Genomic DNA, 16,072 nt, shown 5'->3' on the forward strand with positions numbered 1-16,072 from the left:
GCCATCCTGAAGCCCATCGACAATGAAAGTATCTAACAGTCACTCGGGTCGAGCGAAACATTGCACATAAACTTCCAGCCGAGCTTCAAAACTTTTTCAAACTGCTGCTTTAAAAACGAAACCAAGCAAAAAAAAAAAAAAAAAGAAGCACTAACCATCCATCGCTTTAACACAAGTTTGTTAAATAAAAAACATGAAGGGAAGTTTTTTTCTCTTTCTTTTTCTCTCTTGTCTTTAACTACATGAGTCTGTACAGTGGGTATGATTTTAAAAATACAATGGCAGTTCTAAATGTCCCGGGATGACACGGTAACAGTACTGTGCGTGCTTACAGTTCGGCCATCTCATCAGTTTGCTTTTTCTTACTATTTTTCACTCCCACAGTGGGAAAGTGGGGAAAAAGCAGCTTCCGTCACATAAAATCCTTTTCACAGCATCTTTATAAATAATGTGGAACTATTTTTTTTTATTTATTATTATTTTAAAATAGAATTGTTTAAAAAAAGGCAATTTCCACAGCCAGAATCAAGAAAAAACAAAAGCAATTTCAAAATGACAATTATTTTCACCCATTTCAGTGATTTCAGTGCAGATTTAGAAGCTAGCAAAATTTTTAAATTTGACATTCAATACAAGTTATTGTTGAGCTGATCCTAAGATTAAGCTGTTATTAAGAAGAAAAGGAAGACTCCCTCTGTTCAGTTTTAACTTCAGGTGTGTAAATTTACAAAGACAAAGTGCTTTCTCTAGCCACTTCATAGGACCATAACATCAAAATGAAAATGACACATTCGGACCGCAATTTGTTTCTTTCTACTGCAGGTCAACTGAATGTCACTGTTGTATAATTGTGACTTCCTTTACATTTTCAAGTCTGAGCAGCTCAGTAGATTACACATAGCATTAGCTTTGCTCTAATTGGTCTCTTTTTCTCTGCTAACATTGTCCTTTCAATAAAAGTGTCCTACCATCTATACTAATTTCAGATTTTGTGCCTCAGCATTTCAGTTATTTGGTATCATTTACTTTGACACGACACCGTCTTATGGTCACTAAGTGATGTTAATATATGGCTATAACCTCCTTTACTAACATCTAAATGATGAGAAGCCGTAAATACAGAGTGCTTAAAGAATTTTAGTTCTTCACTAAAAATAATACATTTTAGATATTCTCGGTAATAAAATATTGCATTATCCCCACTATTTTATGGCTCTTACTGCTGATGATGTGCCAGGAATACTGTTGGTAGTTGTGTTAGTTTCGTCATGAGATGCCAGGGGGCCCAGTACTACGAAGCAGGGTTAGATGCTTATTGAGAAAATTCAGAGTTTAAATCAAGGGGTCTTTTTGTACTACAGGCTTTCTTCTTGTTTAACCATTTGTGCATCATTAGCTATTTACATATACCCAAATTAATATATGCTTAACATCCCTTCCACTTGAGCCATTAACAACCTTCTGGCTTAATTCTGCCTGGAAGAACACTCAAACTGAACTGACACCAAGAAACAGTTTCTGATACCTAATCATCACCTTTAGGTCTGACTAAAATCTGCAGTTGCCCACATGAACAAGCTAAATGCCTCCCGAAGAACAGATTTGTGGTCAAGTATGAAGCTATGTCAGTTTTACAGATACTGTAAAACTAATTTAGATAGTTTGGTTTGCAGGCAGAAACAATTTGGTTTAGGTTGTGGTTTGTTGCAGAAGCTTGGTGTTATTCTGCACTGTCCTTTGCAAAAACAGGTTTTTATGTGTTTTGGATCATTGTCCTGTAAGAACACCCAATTGCATAGTATAGTAGCACAAAACACCTCGCTGTGGATTTGAGGCAAAGTTGAAGAATTAATAGGCTGTTGCCCCCTTTTCATTCTTTTATTCCCTTTTCCCAATGCACCAATATCACTGCAGGGAGGCAGGCATGGTTGAAATGGCTCAAAGAGATTTTACAACCTTATGTAAATCGACAATTCCCTTTTCTAAAGACATTTCTGGGACTTTCACATTTTTCTGACTAATGGTCAATCCAAGGACTTCTGTCAAATCCAAGAAAAACTACTTGCTGACGATGATGAGCAACAACCAGACATGAGTAGGCCTCGGTCTTTTCAAATTAAAAGAGGTTCTAGATTCTTTTCCACTACTTATCAAATGATTTAGATGAATTTATGTATATATTTTTTAATATTTGTTGAGATAAAATCTCGAAGAAATTAAAACCTCATTCTTGTTTTCAAAACACCATTGAAATTGTATGTTTTATAATCATTCTACTATGGAGTTTTAACGATTTAAATAAGTAGTTAACCACCAACTAATTTCTAGCTGCCAAATCTCTAAAAGAAAACCTGCTTCGTAATACAGATGATATTGAAATGTGTGAAACCTTCAGAGAGTCATAGTGCCACAAAAACTCTCTGACCATTCTTCAACATAAACACCAAAAAACTAAGAAGGAGGAAAATGGCATCAGAATAATGTCCAGCAAAGTTTCCTTCCCACACCGCTTTGCATAAATCTCTTCATTAAATCATCTGTTATTTACAACAATGCATGTGATCCTTATCATGGTCTGGCCCTTCAACCAAGTCCTTTGGGTCATGTCGTCAAACACAATCCAAATATTAAACCCGTCCTCATTTGGACAAAAGTAAAAAAAAAAAAAAAAAAGTCTGTTTTTTTTTGTTTTTTTTTATACAGTAGAATACGGTTGACAACTTTCAAGTAAAACAGCTGAATACTGATGTGTTCACACAGCAGAGGAGACTTGGTTCAAACTACAGCTGAAAATCATCCTAACGAAGCGTCACTCAAGTCATCCGCAGCGCTCAACGTCGAGGACAAATCTCAGAATGGTTGTAATGACTTCAGTTCGACCAATGTGACAAGAAACTGGACAAAAACGTCATCAACAGATGTTTGGACAGAACATTGTGACTAATTCTTTTTTTTTCATTACTGAATCTACTGAAGGAAAATGTTAAACAATTATTTTTTCAAAAGTATAGAAAAGCCATCATAACCACGTACAACTAAGCCGCTGATTTCTCTGCCTCAAAGAATGGAACGTGTTTCTTGCTTGAAATATTGTGAGTGAATAAGCAACACCCACGGTTTTGTTTTGAATAGTAATCCATTGATAATAATCAATGCAAAAAAAAAAAGAAGACAAAAGCACACAAATATCCAAAAACTAAAATTGAGACAGCTGAGGACCAGAGATTGTTTTTTTGTTGTTGTTGTTGTTGTTTTTTTTTTTTGTCATTGTTGTTCATCTTTTTTCCCTTATTTTTTTTTTCCTTACTCAAGTTTAAAATACATATATTTACCAGCTGTATAAGATTTACAGAGGAATTTGGATTCATCAAAAAAAGCACAGTTTTACGTCAGTTCAGCTTTCCTGGCTTTGTGGTGGACCTCGAGTCCAGTCCAGTCCAGTCCAGTCCAGTCCAGTCCAGTCCAGTCCAGACCGGCCTGGTCCAGTGCCACGGAGTAGTAATGGCCATTGCTGGGGCAGTAACGTACTGATAACTGTGTGCCATCGTGTGCTGGGAAGATGGCAAATAAGTGCTAGAGTTTGTCACACTGTGCTGTACTCGCTCTGTTCTTTCACACTGCAGGAAGCTCAGCGCAGCTCAGCTTCACCAACCAGCGTGTGGAGGGGGGGCTTTCGCCTGTACAGCAGTGGGCACTGCAGAAGAGTTAAAGGGGCCTGAGCAGACTACAGAGGCCAGGGGTTGCTCAAAATTTATGGCTGAGGATCTCGCTTGTAAAGATATTAAAGAGGAGAAAGTGAGAGACTTCCTGGAGCAGAGGAACTAGCGTCACTCTCAGGTTCTTAGATGAGACGGAGGTCAGAGAAGACGAGGGTCGATGAAGCCGGAGAGTGCCTTCAGAGGGAAAGAGGTCATCTATGTCGTCGAAGAGATACCTGCAGGAAGCAAAAGGGTGAAATAAAGCTGTGAGAAAACAGAAAGAGGCGCAAACAAAACCCCAAGTTTCAACAATCGATGGTACTGCGCAGAGACTTTTAACCACTTTACTTTCCTTGCACTTTGCTTCCTATGAACCAAACCCTCTTTGATTCTTCAAAAGTGGTCTTGATCAATCAGGCTAGTTTCTAAAAGTCTTTCCCCAGGTTTTTTTTTTTTTTTTTATAAGACTGCTTTTTAAATATTTTTCAGTACATTACTTTCAGCTGAATCTATGCTAAGTAAAACTACCTTTTGCTGAAATTACAGCTGCAAACATTTTAGTGAACAGACTGAGAAAACTGTGGCATTTTTTAATGCATTTCATAAAAAGGGTCTTTTAACTGAAATGAACTGAACTGAGCCACAGGAACATTTGTGCAGGTTTGAAACGGAGACTCTTCAGAGCCTTGTGTGATCTGTTAACATGTCTCTGTGTAGTCCAGAGTATTCTTCATCGTCTGTCAGTTTGCCAGAAATTTTAAGCTGACCTTTAAACCGACTTCCAGCCACGGGATGCTGCAGGTGCAGCTTTGGCTCTGAGCTCAATAACGGCAAAGATTAAACGGTGTCAGCCTCCAAGCTGCTCTGCGGTCTGACCTATGAACCCCGTGATGTTGTCACTGTCTGGGTCAATTGACCAATCTTCACCAACTGCGAAAGCAAAACTTACTGCACGTTGTAGAACTATTCCTTATACTTTCTGTGTACACCCTTCATCCTCCAAACCACATTCTGAGTCGAAATGTGCAGCTTTAGACGAGCAAAATCAATTTGTAATTTGAATGACTGGAAACATGTAGCATAAAGTGGCTCTAAAAACTATTTGGAGAGAGTAATTATTCAAAAACCTGAACCAAAACCTGTCCTTTAACGCTGAATTAAATGATTACAGGACATTTTCTAACTCTAGGGGCTTTAAATCAAAAATTAATTGTATGAATGTAATGAAATCAACAATCGCTCATCTGCACAATGATGACAAAACAGCTTTTCTTTTACGAATAAAAATAGCAGTGGAGAGCTGACCCACCGATTCAGAGTGTTTCTGCTCGGCGTCACCGGTGGCCATCTTCAGCAGATGGTCTCCAGGTGGCGAGAGTTCTGCAGAGATCAGGGGGAAAAAAGCAAAGGAAGACATAAAAGATGTTACCACACAATGAAAAATCCTTTCACATTTCTGCACATAACTTTCTGTTTCGAAGAAATAAAGATGTCATGTAAAAGTATTTACCCCCTTACACAACTTCAGATTTTTTTTTGTCACATTTTAATGTTTCGAATCATCAGACATATTTTTACAATTAGATGAAGATAATCGTATTAAACACAACAGCAGCTGTCAAGTGATTCTCATTTTTTTTATGCGGGAAAAGTATGTGGAAAGCACATGGAGAAGTAATTTACCACCAGTCCAATAAGTGCCACTGCTGGCAACGAGTCTTCTTCATCCTTTGGTCCTCTCTTACTTGCAAAAGAGATGAAGGCTTTGACATGTTTAAGGTCACGCCAAAGCCTCACAATCAGATTTAAGTACAAACTTTGACTAGGTCACTCCACAACAGTGTTGTTTTGAGCCATTTCAGGGTGAACTTGTCTCACTGCTTATCCTGCTGCATAACTCAAGCGTGCTTCAACCTAAGGTCACAAAGTACTGGTGAACATTTCCCTTCCACATTGTTGAGAAAGAAGAAAAAATGGTTTTGCTTCTATGACTGCTTCGTCAGAGTACTGAAGCAAAAAAAATGTACCCCAGATTATCTCACTTATCACAGTGTATGATGTTTGTTTTCTTAAATTCTGCATTTGTTTTATGCAAGATGAAACTGTCAGACGTCTCTTTGTTTTCTCTTTGGTCAGCCGTGGCTTTGTCCTTTCATCCCTCTCACGGCTGCCAGTTTTGTGCTTGAGTCATGATCACTGACCTCACCTGAGGCATGTGAAGCCCACAGTGCTACAGATGTTGCTATGGGTGCCGATGTGACCACCTGGATGAGTCATCTGCTCCTAGGAGGGATTACTGCTGCTCCATGTTTTCACCATTTGTACATAAAGGTCCTGGCTGATGTTCATTGGTGTCCCAAAGCCTCAGATATTTTTAACCCTCTCCAGACTGAATGGTGTCAGTGACTTTGTTTTTCATCTATTCTTTAATTTTTTTTTAAATGCATTGTTTCCTGAGATCATTTAGCCAACTTCATGTTGTCACACAGGCTCTACGATAGATTTCTCCATTCTAAAGGTTTGTTATTAACATGGATGTTGCACAGTTCACTTTTTTGTAATATGTCTGAGTGGCTTGAACAGCCTTAATATTTTTAAAATGTCACTTAAAAACAGTTTCTTGTATTTACACAGCGTACATTTATTATTACATATGTTATTCCATTTATTTTACCATCTGAAATATTTAAGTGTGACAATAAAGGCAAAAACACAACCAGTCTACAGCCTGGTAAATACTTTTTCACATCACTGTGTGGGTCTTACAGGTGTGTCGTTCCACTGCCGTGGTAAATCTTCAGGTTCGGGTGGATAGGACATCCAGGAGGGACTCCGATATGAGGACGGTGGAGACATGACGAAGTAGTCTGAGTAACCCGGACGATTGGCTGATATAGCATAGACTGCTGTGATTGGGTTTCCTGTTAGGATGACAGTAATAGTGAAAACAAACCACTCTCCTGTCCCCAGTGTTTCAACATGCTAATGCCGTGTCTTGCCTGAGTAGGTGCTGATGGACTGATCTACAGTGACAGCAGGGAACGGTGTCCTAGAGAGCGGCAGGTAGGGGGCGCCGTTGTGCTGCTGGGTCTGCAGATCTGATGCTTCGGACACACGGGGCTTCAGACTCACATCAGGGGTGGAGCTGTTACTGCAGAAGAGACACTGATTTCAACTCCAAACAGAACAAAAAAACCCCCATAAAACAATCGGCAGCACCAAACTAGAGCTTCATCTAGCTTAAATACGCCGCACGCTTCTGCTGTGAAACATAACAATGTGCTTATGAACACGATACTAAATATATAAAATGGATATGAAGCTATATATACTAAGCTATAAATTATTTTTCCATTTATCATGGTTCTGATCAACTAGTTGACTCAGTAAATTGACTTTATGGTCTTTGATCAAACCAGAAGTAGACTGAAAAAATATCAAGGAAAATAGAATTACACGAAAAAAATTAAAGTTGGAGGTCGTATGTGTTTCATTGCTTAGACATATTCTCAATTTCATTTGGAGTACAAGTGTTGCTTTTTACGCCAAATAAGATGTAAATGCGAGCCAGTTAAATTCTCTCAGTTCTTTAGTCAACACAGATTTATAAGATACAGTTTTACATAAACTATGCTTGCTGCTTTTTGAAAAATAATTAAAACAAATAATTTGAGCATGGAAGCTGGGGTTTAAGTTGGATCAGAGCAGTAAAAGTGGCTCTCGGTTTTATGTTTAATCTGTGCTGACAGTTCAGTTGTCAGCAGGCAGGGAAGGTAGCTGAGCCTCCTGAGTCATGACGGACAAAAGCAACAGAAATGTTATCTGACATCCAGTGAGAGCACTTTGAACGGTGCACACCAAAGGCAGATAAACCTGTAATTATGTGAAATTAACATAAATAGTGACAAGGAACGCTCTGAATAAAGCTGAACAACTGAATGATAAGAAACAAAACAACATTTCAGTTCAGGAGTCAGTGGTGTCCTTCCACTTGTTACCCATTTTATACCAAAGCATTGCCACTTTGCCAACTCATCTCTATTTCTCCCCATGTACTTAACTGTTACATTTTATTCTATTTTTCTTGACAGTTGAGTATTTTTGATAAATTATGAAAAGAAATAATCATGAAAAATGCTCAAGTCTCATTTATAATCGAGTTTAATTATATATCACTCAGTCTTTAATTGTGGCCCAGATTCCCATTAAATTCACTTGACTCTTATAGTTCAGATTATAACCCCAGATTAATCAAACTACGCAAAACTACCTGCAGTGGGACAGTTTTTTTTTTGTTGTTTTTGTTTTTTTCTGCAGCAGACTGAGAGTGCATAATAGAAAATACTTGTAAATCACTGGTTGTCACAAACCACTTCTCCATTGTCAAGTCTCACTGTAACTGCCTGGTTTGGTTCTAGCCAAGTCTGGTGCATCTACTGCAGTTGTTTTTCAGGTAATCACTGCTATGCAATTAATGGTATCCTGTACTGATGAACAGGTGAGCAGATTAAATTATTTTTAGTTAATTCACAACATTAAAATAAAAGGCATCCAAAAGTCTACATTTACATCTATACATAATATACAAACTTTTCATTTATTGCAAAAAAAAGAGAAAACAGAGCATCCAGTCAGCATCTTAAACAACCACCGGAGACATTTGTCATGAGTCAATCCTGTTACCGTGCAAAAAATGTGAATAATCATCTAAGTATTTAACCGCGTTGGGATATTTTGATATTTGTTCTACCTGGCATGTGAAACGATTTTTGGAAACACCGCTGTTTCAAGAATCTTCACTATCGATCCTGAACTTTGCACCTGCTCTGTGTGCAGAGCACGGCTGCTGCTGTCAGTGAGGTATTGTAAATCATCCAGCACATCACAGCGCAGTGGCCTGCACTGTAGAAACACTCTGGATGTTGAAGCACTGTGCAGGATCAGGGGACAGATGAGGTCACTGACAGATTCTCAGAGCCATAATGCACAGAGCACATTAATGCCACACACAGCATACTAAAGAGGAATTAACATGCTGCTCTCCTCCTCCCACAGGGGCACAGAGGAACTGAAGTCTGCAGAGCTGAGTGGTTAACCACTAAAACCTGCATTTAAATAAACATAAAAAATAAAAAAAAACAACTGCTTGGATTTCAGCACAACATACAAAACTGCTCTTATTTCCTACATCAGTAATACACATCTTAAGAACTCAATTTAAAATAATCATCTCATAATAGTATGTTTGTCTCCGTGTCGCTGCTCACAGCTGGGGGCTTTTGTGCTCTCTGCAGTGTTTTCTACACATAGCCCACTAGATGGCGATCACGTTACTTCTTGGGAACATGAACATCGGAGCAGTCAATCACTTCCTGCAGTGCTCAAGTGCCCAGCAACACAGAGCACACAGCAACAGCATTGAAATGAAGAGCATGCTCAGGTCACGTGATGCAGACTAACATATGGGCCCGACAGAGGGAAGTTAGCGTGCAGAGTCACTTTAAATGTGTTCTCTCCAGTCACTTTAAATCTGTTTGACTCATTCTTTTAGACGCAAACCTTCTGTTTAATCTGAGAGCCTTTAAATGTTATGTATTTCCTGTTCCAAATGTCTCAGCGATGTAACATTGCTATAAACGACGTCTTTCGGTGAGAGGACAGAGTGTCATCTTCCTATTCGTACTGAAGTTGATACCACATAAGGGGACATATTTTTCTGTATTTGCGTTGGTGTGCGTTACCATCGTATTGAGGTTCCAGGTGGCGGTCCCGGTCTGGAGGGGATTAGAGGCGGAGGAGAGCCGATGCCCATATCGGGAAGCTGAGTGAACCGGAAACCCTGCAATAAGAGAGTCAATACACAGCAAAGAAAAAAAAAACACACACACACACACACAACTTAGAACAAAAAGTAAGTAACAGGTTTATACATTTGAGTTGCAAATAGTGGTTTTATTATTGGTACCAGCTCAGGTTTTTGTTCCCATTAACTATTAAAGCTCCTCCTGCTTTAATAGTTGCTTTAGCTGCTGCGATGACGTCTAAAACTACCCATCCAAAAACATTTTGATGTAAATAATTAAGATCTGTCATACATTTTCTATAATTTAGAGTCTTTTGAACAAATAAAGGAAAGAGGCAAAGTGACAAGACTTCCTTCATCGGTAAGATGAGTATTGAAGCATCCCTGTTGCTCCACAATGCTGGTCAGGTGGTTGAAAAAAAATTGTGGTTGCGCCACAATTAATAAAGCAAAAATAAATAATACATTGGATTGCAGAAATTCAATAGCGACATTAAGTCAGGAGGCTTATAATGGCAAATGGCTGCATTTTCATTTCACTGTACAATTATGAGTTACTTGTGTCGCTCTATATAATGACATGCCCCCCAAAAAACATGCACAAGTTTGCTGCCCAGCTTAATACAATGTGGAAAGGTTAAAGTTGTAAAATACTTTTGCTTAAATAAAACATATACACCAACTAACTGAATAAAGGGTTTTTTATCCACAGTACATTAAAAGGTGGTTTAAAATAGGCTCAGCATCCAGCATTATTTTATGGCTGCAGCTTTTAATTTAGCACTTACCGGTTTAGGCAGGCTACATTGATGCATGTCCTCGTAACCCGCGCTTCTCTGCCTGCCTCCACAGGGGTGGTTCATCGTCCCCGGAGCGCTGGTCACACCATCACTGTAGTGACTGCTGTGGGAGGGGTTGTAGACACTGTGGGCATGATGGTGGTGGTGGCGGTGGCTGAAATTCAGAGATAAACGGCATCAAAAATGGAAGAGAGATATGGTTTTACACTTCTGTCTCTCGCCAGTATGCTCGGGAACACTGAGCAAGCATGTTCAGGCTCAAAATGTATTCCACTTTTCGAGAAACAGCTTGAGAGTGGGCTGTTTGCTCTTCAAAAGTTCAAACTGTGCACCAGGGGACCTCTCGCTTCTCCACACAATGCTGTGAATGATGCAGATGTTCTGGCAGATAAAGCGTCAGTGAGAAAAATAAAATTACTTCGTTGGAGGGGAGGGAGGGTCATGATCCGGAGGCGCCAGGCTGAAAGCGTTGCCAAGCAACATGTGCATCTGCGTGCGGACCTCGTCAATGGACGGCTGTGAGCTGAGTGTGGAGGAGTCGGATCCGCGGTGAGCTTTCACCCCCAAACTGCTGTTCCCGGTTCCAGTGGATCCTCCTCCGTAGCCCAGAGAGGTCATCAGACGGTCCACGTTCGTCTCCTCAAACGGTTCTGGTTCCCCCTGGCAACGCAGCAAGCACACTCAGAGAACAGACCGGGAGTGCAAGCATTATCTTTCCGATTGTTAATTTTAACAACACTGACAGCAAACACCCGGGCTTGTAACCGTCATTACTTTTTCAGCTGCTTTTCACCATGGATTTCTTTCTCATCTCACAAAAAAAAAAGGAGTAGGAAGGAAGAACTTTACACAGAAAGCAGAAATGTGCAAATGTGGCTTTCCTGACCAATACTAATTTCTGATTTTTTTCTTTCAAGTCTGACCTATTAATTGTAATTATGTCTCATTAAATTTTATTTTAAGGATCCAAGGAGAAAAATTTACTCTAAATTAAGAAAATGAAAATTATTTTTGATCTCAACTCAGTCAAAATGCCTTCTTGTTAAATAGAAGCTATAAAAGCAAAGATCATAACACCCATACCTACTTTTGACAAAGACTTTTCAAACTATCTTAAATTGGATAGCAACTTGAAACAAGTCCAGCTGTCAGCACTGCTGCATTGCAGCAACAATTTCCTGGGCTCAGATCTTGGCCAAAAAAAAATCTTTTGTCATATCTCTTAATTGTGTTTTTGAAGGACGGATGCGTCTGGTCGTTTTGTCTTGTGTGTCTCTGTGTCGCCCTGCGATAGACTGACTACCTATGAAGGGAGTAAATTGCTCTAAATGAATGTTGGAGATGGACACCGGCCCTCCCTTGACCTTGCAAGGATAAGCGGAGATAGACAGAGTGTGAATGGGAGGATGAGTGTAGCTTATGACAGCAACTGTGCAACTTGAAAGCAAATATGAGAAAGTACCCAGTTAAGAATACTTCAACTCTAAGCTGTGTATAGACACAAACACACAGTTGATGCACACACTTTTCTCCTTGTTCCGCTTCAAAGCGCCCGGTGCAGGGGTAAACGCTATCGAGCCTCCAATCTGAATCCATGAATGGGTTGTAATCACATTCAAAGCCATTGACATTCAGCCGGGTAGCACAGTCGCATGTGTCATTACAGTGCATCAGAGTCACAGTAGAAGGATATTTCACTAATCTCTCATTCTTTTTTTTTTCTTTCAACTTTTTGCCCCAATAAAACAAAGAAATCGCTCCATCTGTTCTTTTTTAATCACTTCCTTTTTTTTCATTTTCATGTCTTTATCTCTGTTTTATAAAGTTCATGGGAGGGTAATTTTATTAATCCTGTAGGTCTGAGCAGAGAGGAAGAGGAAAGGAAAGAAGGGATGGGAAGGATTAAAGTTATAAATACTCAGGGGAGATTATTTTTAATAGATTGACAAAGTGGCAGTGATTTACTTTGCCACAGCGATCAGTTGACTGACTGAGTCAGAGGACCTGAGCTGCTCACTGCAGCTTCAGAGAGAATCTGATTTTAAAGCTCAGTGTGATCTTGCTGCAGCCAAGTTTCAACTACAGGAAATCTTTCAGCCACAGGTCCTGCTTGAAGCACCCCGTGCAATAAATATATGCAAGAGGATTTTTTTTTCTGACCTTTTCAGTAATCTAAAATGTTTGTTTTTAACAGCTCAGTTGTTCTTTTTTCCAGTTGGAATGGTCATTCAGTAACTAATTTCAATGGCTTCAAAAACAAGAACAGGCAGAGTAACTTTAAATCTCTTTTAATAATGTATGTGGGGAGAAAATCATACAAATAACATTGAAAATATACCGTGATATCTATTTGGTTTAACATCCCTTAGCAATTTGTATACCTGAAGGTCAATACACATTAGAGGCATACACCCTGTGTAAATAAATAAGACTAAATTGTTTTCTATTGACCCACAATTGTGGCATATTGTCGGCAGCCAATGCTTTTAGGTAAAGTGACCAGAGATCCTTTGCAAAACTGTTTCACTTTGCATAAAACTGGAGTTGATGCCTCTGCACAGTCTCTGCACATTTCAGAACGATGCATTCAATCTGTGCTAAAGGCAACAAAGGACTGATTCAGAGGATGGATCTGATCTAGATACGTACGTCGTAGCCGTTATTTCGGATCCCCCTCCTGGATCTCTCCCTCAGCACTAGCAGGTCCATCTCTGTCTCCACTGGGCTGGGGCTGCTCAGAGACTGACGGCTCCAGTAGGTGGGCTCTCGTGGGTGGGAGTACCTGTTGACCAGATGTCGACAGATATCGGGGTTTTGTTGTTTCTTTTAGTTTTCACTTGCCTTTCTGTATTTAACTCAACCATTAGCATAACCAATCATGTTTACTAATCTGGCAAGCTTCCTAAAGCTAGTGTGTTTGTTTGAAAATTGTAACATTTTCGAAATAAAAGCATTCCTTTGTTTTTCCAAATGAGGTTTAAAATCAATTGTGCCTGTAAGGTAGACCGTTAAATTCTTCAATGACAGATTTTTATTTGGAAAGTTGAACTCTTTTAGCATCAAGTTGTTGTTGCTAAAATGTAATTTAAAATCAATGCTTGTGGGTGAAAAAAAATATTTTTTTTACTGTCCACTAAAACTAATTTCTCAGTCTTTGAAGAAAATAAAAAAAATTCATAGGTACAAAAACTTAAGAGCTTGAACCTTCGGCTCTTATTGTAAACTAGAAAATAACTTAAAATGAATTGCTGAAGTTGAGAACATTTCTACATATAAATTGAGAATGCTAATGTGTGTTTATTGTATATAATACTTTGCAGATATGCATTTGAATATATACATACATGCATTTTCATGATTTATCATGATCTGAAGATTGGAATTGAGATGTCTGCATTAAAACAGATTCTGACTAAAATGTCACACTTTTCCTGAAGACGGGTTTAAATCCTGTCATACTTTCTTGTGTTTAATCATACAAAAATCTTCTCACTGTGCACCAGGTTTTATAAACAAATTGTACTCCTAATCTTAAGGCAAATTTATACATAGAGCGTCTCTAGTCCAGTAAGTTGCATTTCATACAGAAATGAAATTTTCATGATTTGATTAAGGAACATAGATGACGGTGAGCTGAAGTAAAACAGGCTTTTTATATGTGAACTTTTACATGTTGCTAAGCAACAGTCACAAATCTACAGCGAGCTTTTTATTATATTTGCCGTGAATTTTCAGTTTCATCTACAAAGTATTAATAATGTTATGCACGGATGTGTATTAATTACCACCAGTTTCACACAAGCAAGACGTACTGAGGATAACAATATGAGCCAACTGTTGAGCCTTTACTTTAATACTTGAATGCATCTGTGATGAAACTAAGAGAAGATGCAAGACAAACGGTAGAGTTGTAATCATTTTTATGAATCTATGAAGAACTGTGATGAAGAAAACCCTTTTGTTGATTTAAAACTAACTAGCCTAGAACAAATTTATTGTATCAATATGTTGATACTAATTAGCCTAGGAGCTAGTTCATGCTTCTTTGAAACTAACAGGGAAACTAGTCAGGAACAAGTGGGAAAAAAAGATGCCACTAAAGTTAAAATGAAATAAAACTTTCTCTGAATTTTAGAGTCATTTGTTGCCGTTTTTTCTGGTCATTTCGTTGCTATATAAGGCCAACTCCTCACCTCTTATGACATCCTGCAAAAGAGGCCCTCTTCTCCTCAGCAGTCAAGGGCGGTTTGATGGCGCCGTCATGTCGGTTGTGCCTGCTGTCACGGTGACTGTAACCATGGTTGAGACTCTCAGAGAGCGAGAACTCTCCGTACCCCTTCCTTCGAGCCTTTTGACGCAGTTTGTTTCTGTAGTGCTCGATGTCCGATTTCTGCTTCAGCCCAACGTGGTTTGCCTACAAATAAACAAAAATTTGAGTACTGGTGTCAAGTCGTCATGTTAAAAAGAAATCCAAAATATCTGTTAAATGTTTTTCTTTTTCTTTTTACACATTACAGATAGTCAAGGAACCTTTCACACCTTAAACATATTTTTTCTTCAAAGCACACCTATAAATTGGGAAGGGACAGAAATCCCCTGCTGTTGGTCCTGGTATATTGTGTGATGTGGGCTGAGGAATAATTTTTTGCCAGTCTCAGCTTGAGAAGTGCACAGACACAGAGGCAGAACAAGAGTGAGACGTGACAAACAGGGTGAGAGATTAGATGAGGGAAACTGTTTGCTCCAACAACAGCTAAATTCAGTAACAGCACAATGTGTCCCAGAGGGGATGTGATGTTACACAAGGTGGGAGGACGGGATAATAGATGAGTAAAGTGAGAAATTGACAGATTAGGCACAGTTGCCATTAAATTTGAATGAATTTTATGCTGGGTTTGATGTAGGATCATTCGTTATGCAAAAGCTGATATTTCAAATATAATATGTACAAAAAAAAAAAAATTCCAATAGTGTCCTTAATCTTTAAATTTCCTGTTTGCGTCACAGCCTGAAGGTGAATCTAGCCAACCAAATGTGGTTCAGTTACTAATTGTACTTGTCAGCACTAGCACTATGAGACAGACCTCCATGTGTGTGTTTTGCAGACTCACCTCCCCATTGACGACCACTGAATCCTGGCTGTGCGAGGAGGAGGAGGGGTAGGAGAAGGTGGGCTGGGCCGTCATGGGTTTAATGGTGATGAGACGCAGAGAGCCTGAATGGTCCTCATATGGGTCTGGGAAGAAGACACGTTAAACAATTATAATAAGACACAGACCGTAATGTTGTCCAAGTGGTACAGGAATTATATTAAAATGTCTCTAGTAGGGGAGAAGAATATTGAACAATACGGTTTTTATTTCTTGCGATATCTTTATAATTACACATCAAAAATTAATCAAAAATGTTTTGAGAAAAGAACATGTATGGAGATAAAATGACCATAAAGTAAGGCAAAACGCTACATTTTAACAACAAAAAATTGCAAAGTCATTTTTTGCAAAACTTTAATAGAACCACATGTTTTTTTGGTTGTTTTTTTTTAGAGCAATGTCCATCAAATAGCTGATATCAAAGTTCAGATGCCTGGCTGTAATGCACAGCGTCTTTGTATCACAAACAGATCATTGCAACTATCAGTAATGGTGGTAGAGGGATGATGATTTGGGCTCTTTGGGAACCTGAGTCACTGAGTCAACCATGATCTCCTCTTACAGTCAAATATGATCCCATCTGATCAACAGATGAAGCTGGGACCAAAATGGACAAGC

General features: G+C 38.9%; 1 protein-coding gene across 1 annotated transcript; it reads right to left on the minus strand.

Annotated features, from left to right (window-relative positions):
• Positions 1-3,301: 3,301 nt before the first annotated feature.
• Positions 3,302-15,566, minus strand: LOC106935615 (UPF0606 protein KIAA1549L-like). Its single transcript, XM_015016162.1, has 10 exons — positions 15,413-15,566; positions 14,495-14,715; positions 12,951-13,083; positions 10,720-10,961; positions 10,290-10,455; positions 9,440-9,537; positions 6,698-6,849; positions 6,465-6,619; positions 5,008-5,078; positions 3,302-3,934 (listed from the first exon to the last, which is right to left on the minus strand). Exons 1-9 carry the CDS (start codon positions 15,485-15,487, stop codon positions 5,049-5,051), a joined length of 1,272 nt encoding a protein of 423 aa, XP_014871648.1. The 5' UTR covers positions 15,488-15,566; the 3' UTR covers positions 3,302-3,934; positions 5,008-5,048.
• Positions 15,567-16,072: the final 506 nt, after the last annotated feature.

Source organism: Poecilia latipinna, unplaced genomic scaffold, assembly GCF_001443285.1.
Source record: "Poecilia latipinna isolate Pla-1442-1.1 unplaced genomic scaffold, P_latipinna-1.0 Scaffold1987, whole genome shotgun sequence".
Classification (NCBI taxonomy): domain Eukaryota; kingdom Metazoa; phylum Chordata; class Actinopteri; order Cyprinodontiformes; family Poeciliidae; genus Poecilia; species Poecilia latipinna.

What these genes read in the sequence shown, in the direction of transcription:
- LOC106935615 (XM_015016162.1), bottom strand. Translation starts at nt 15,487, where the DNA reads ATGACGGCCCAGCCCACCTTCTCCTACCCCTCCTCCTCCTCGCACAGC. An exon ending in CAGTGGTCGTCAATGGGGAG is followed by an intron (nt 14,716 to 15,412) that starts GTGAGTCTGCAA and finishes GTTTATTTGTAG; the next exon opens with GCAAACCACGTTGGGCTGAA. An exon ending in TTTGCAGGATGTCATAAGAG is followed by an intron (nt 13,084 to 14,494) that starts GTGAGGAGTTGG and finishes TCTGGTCAACAG; the next exon opens with GTACTCCCACCCACGAGAGC.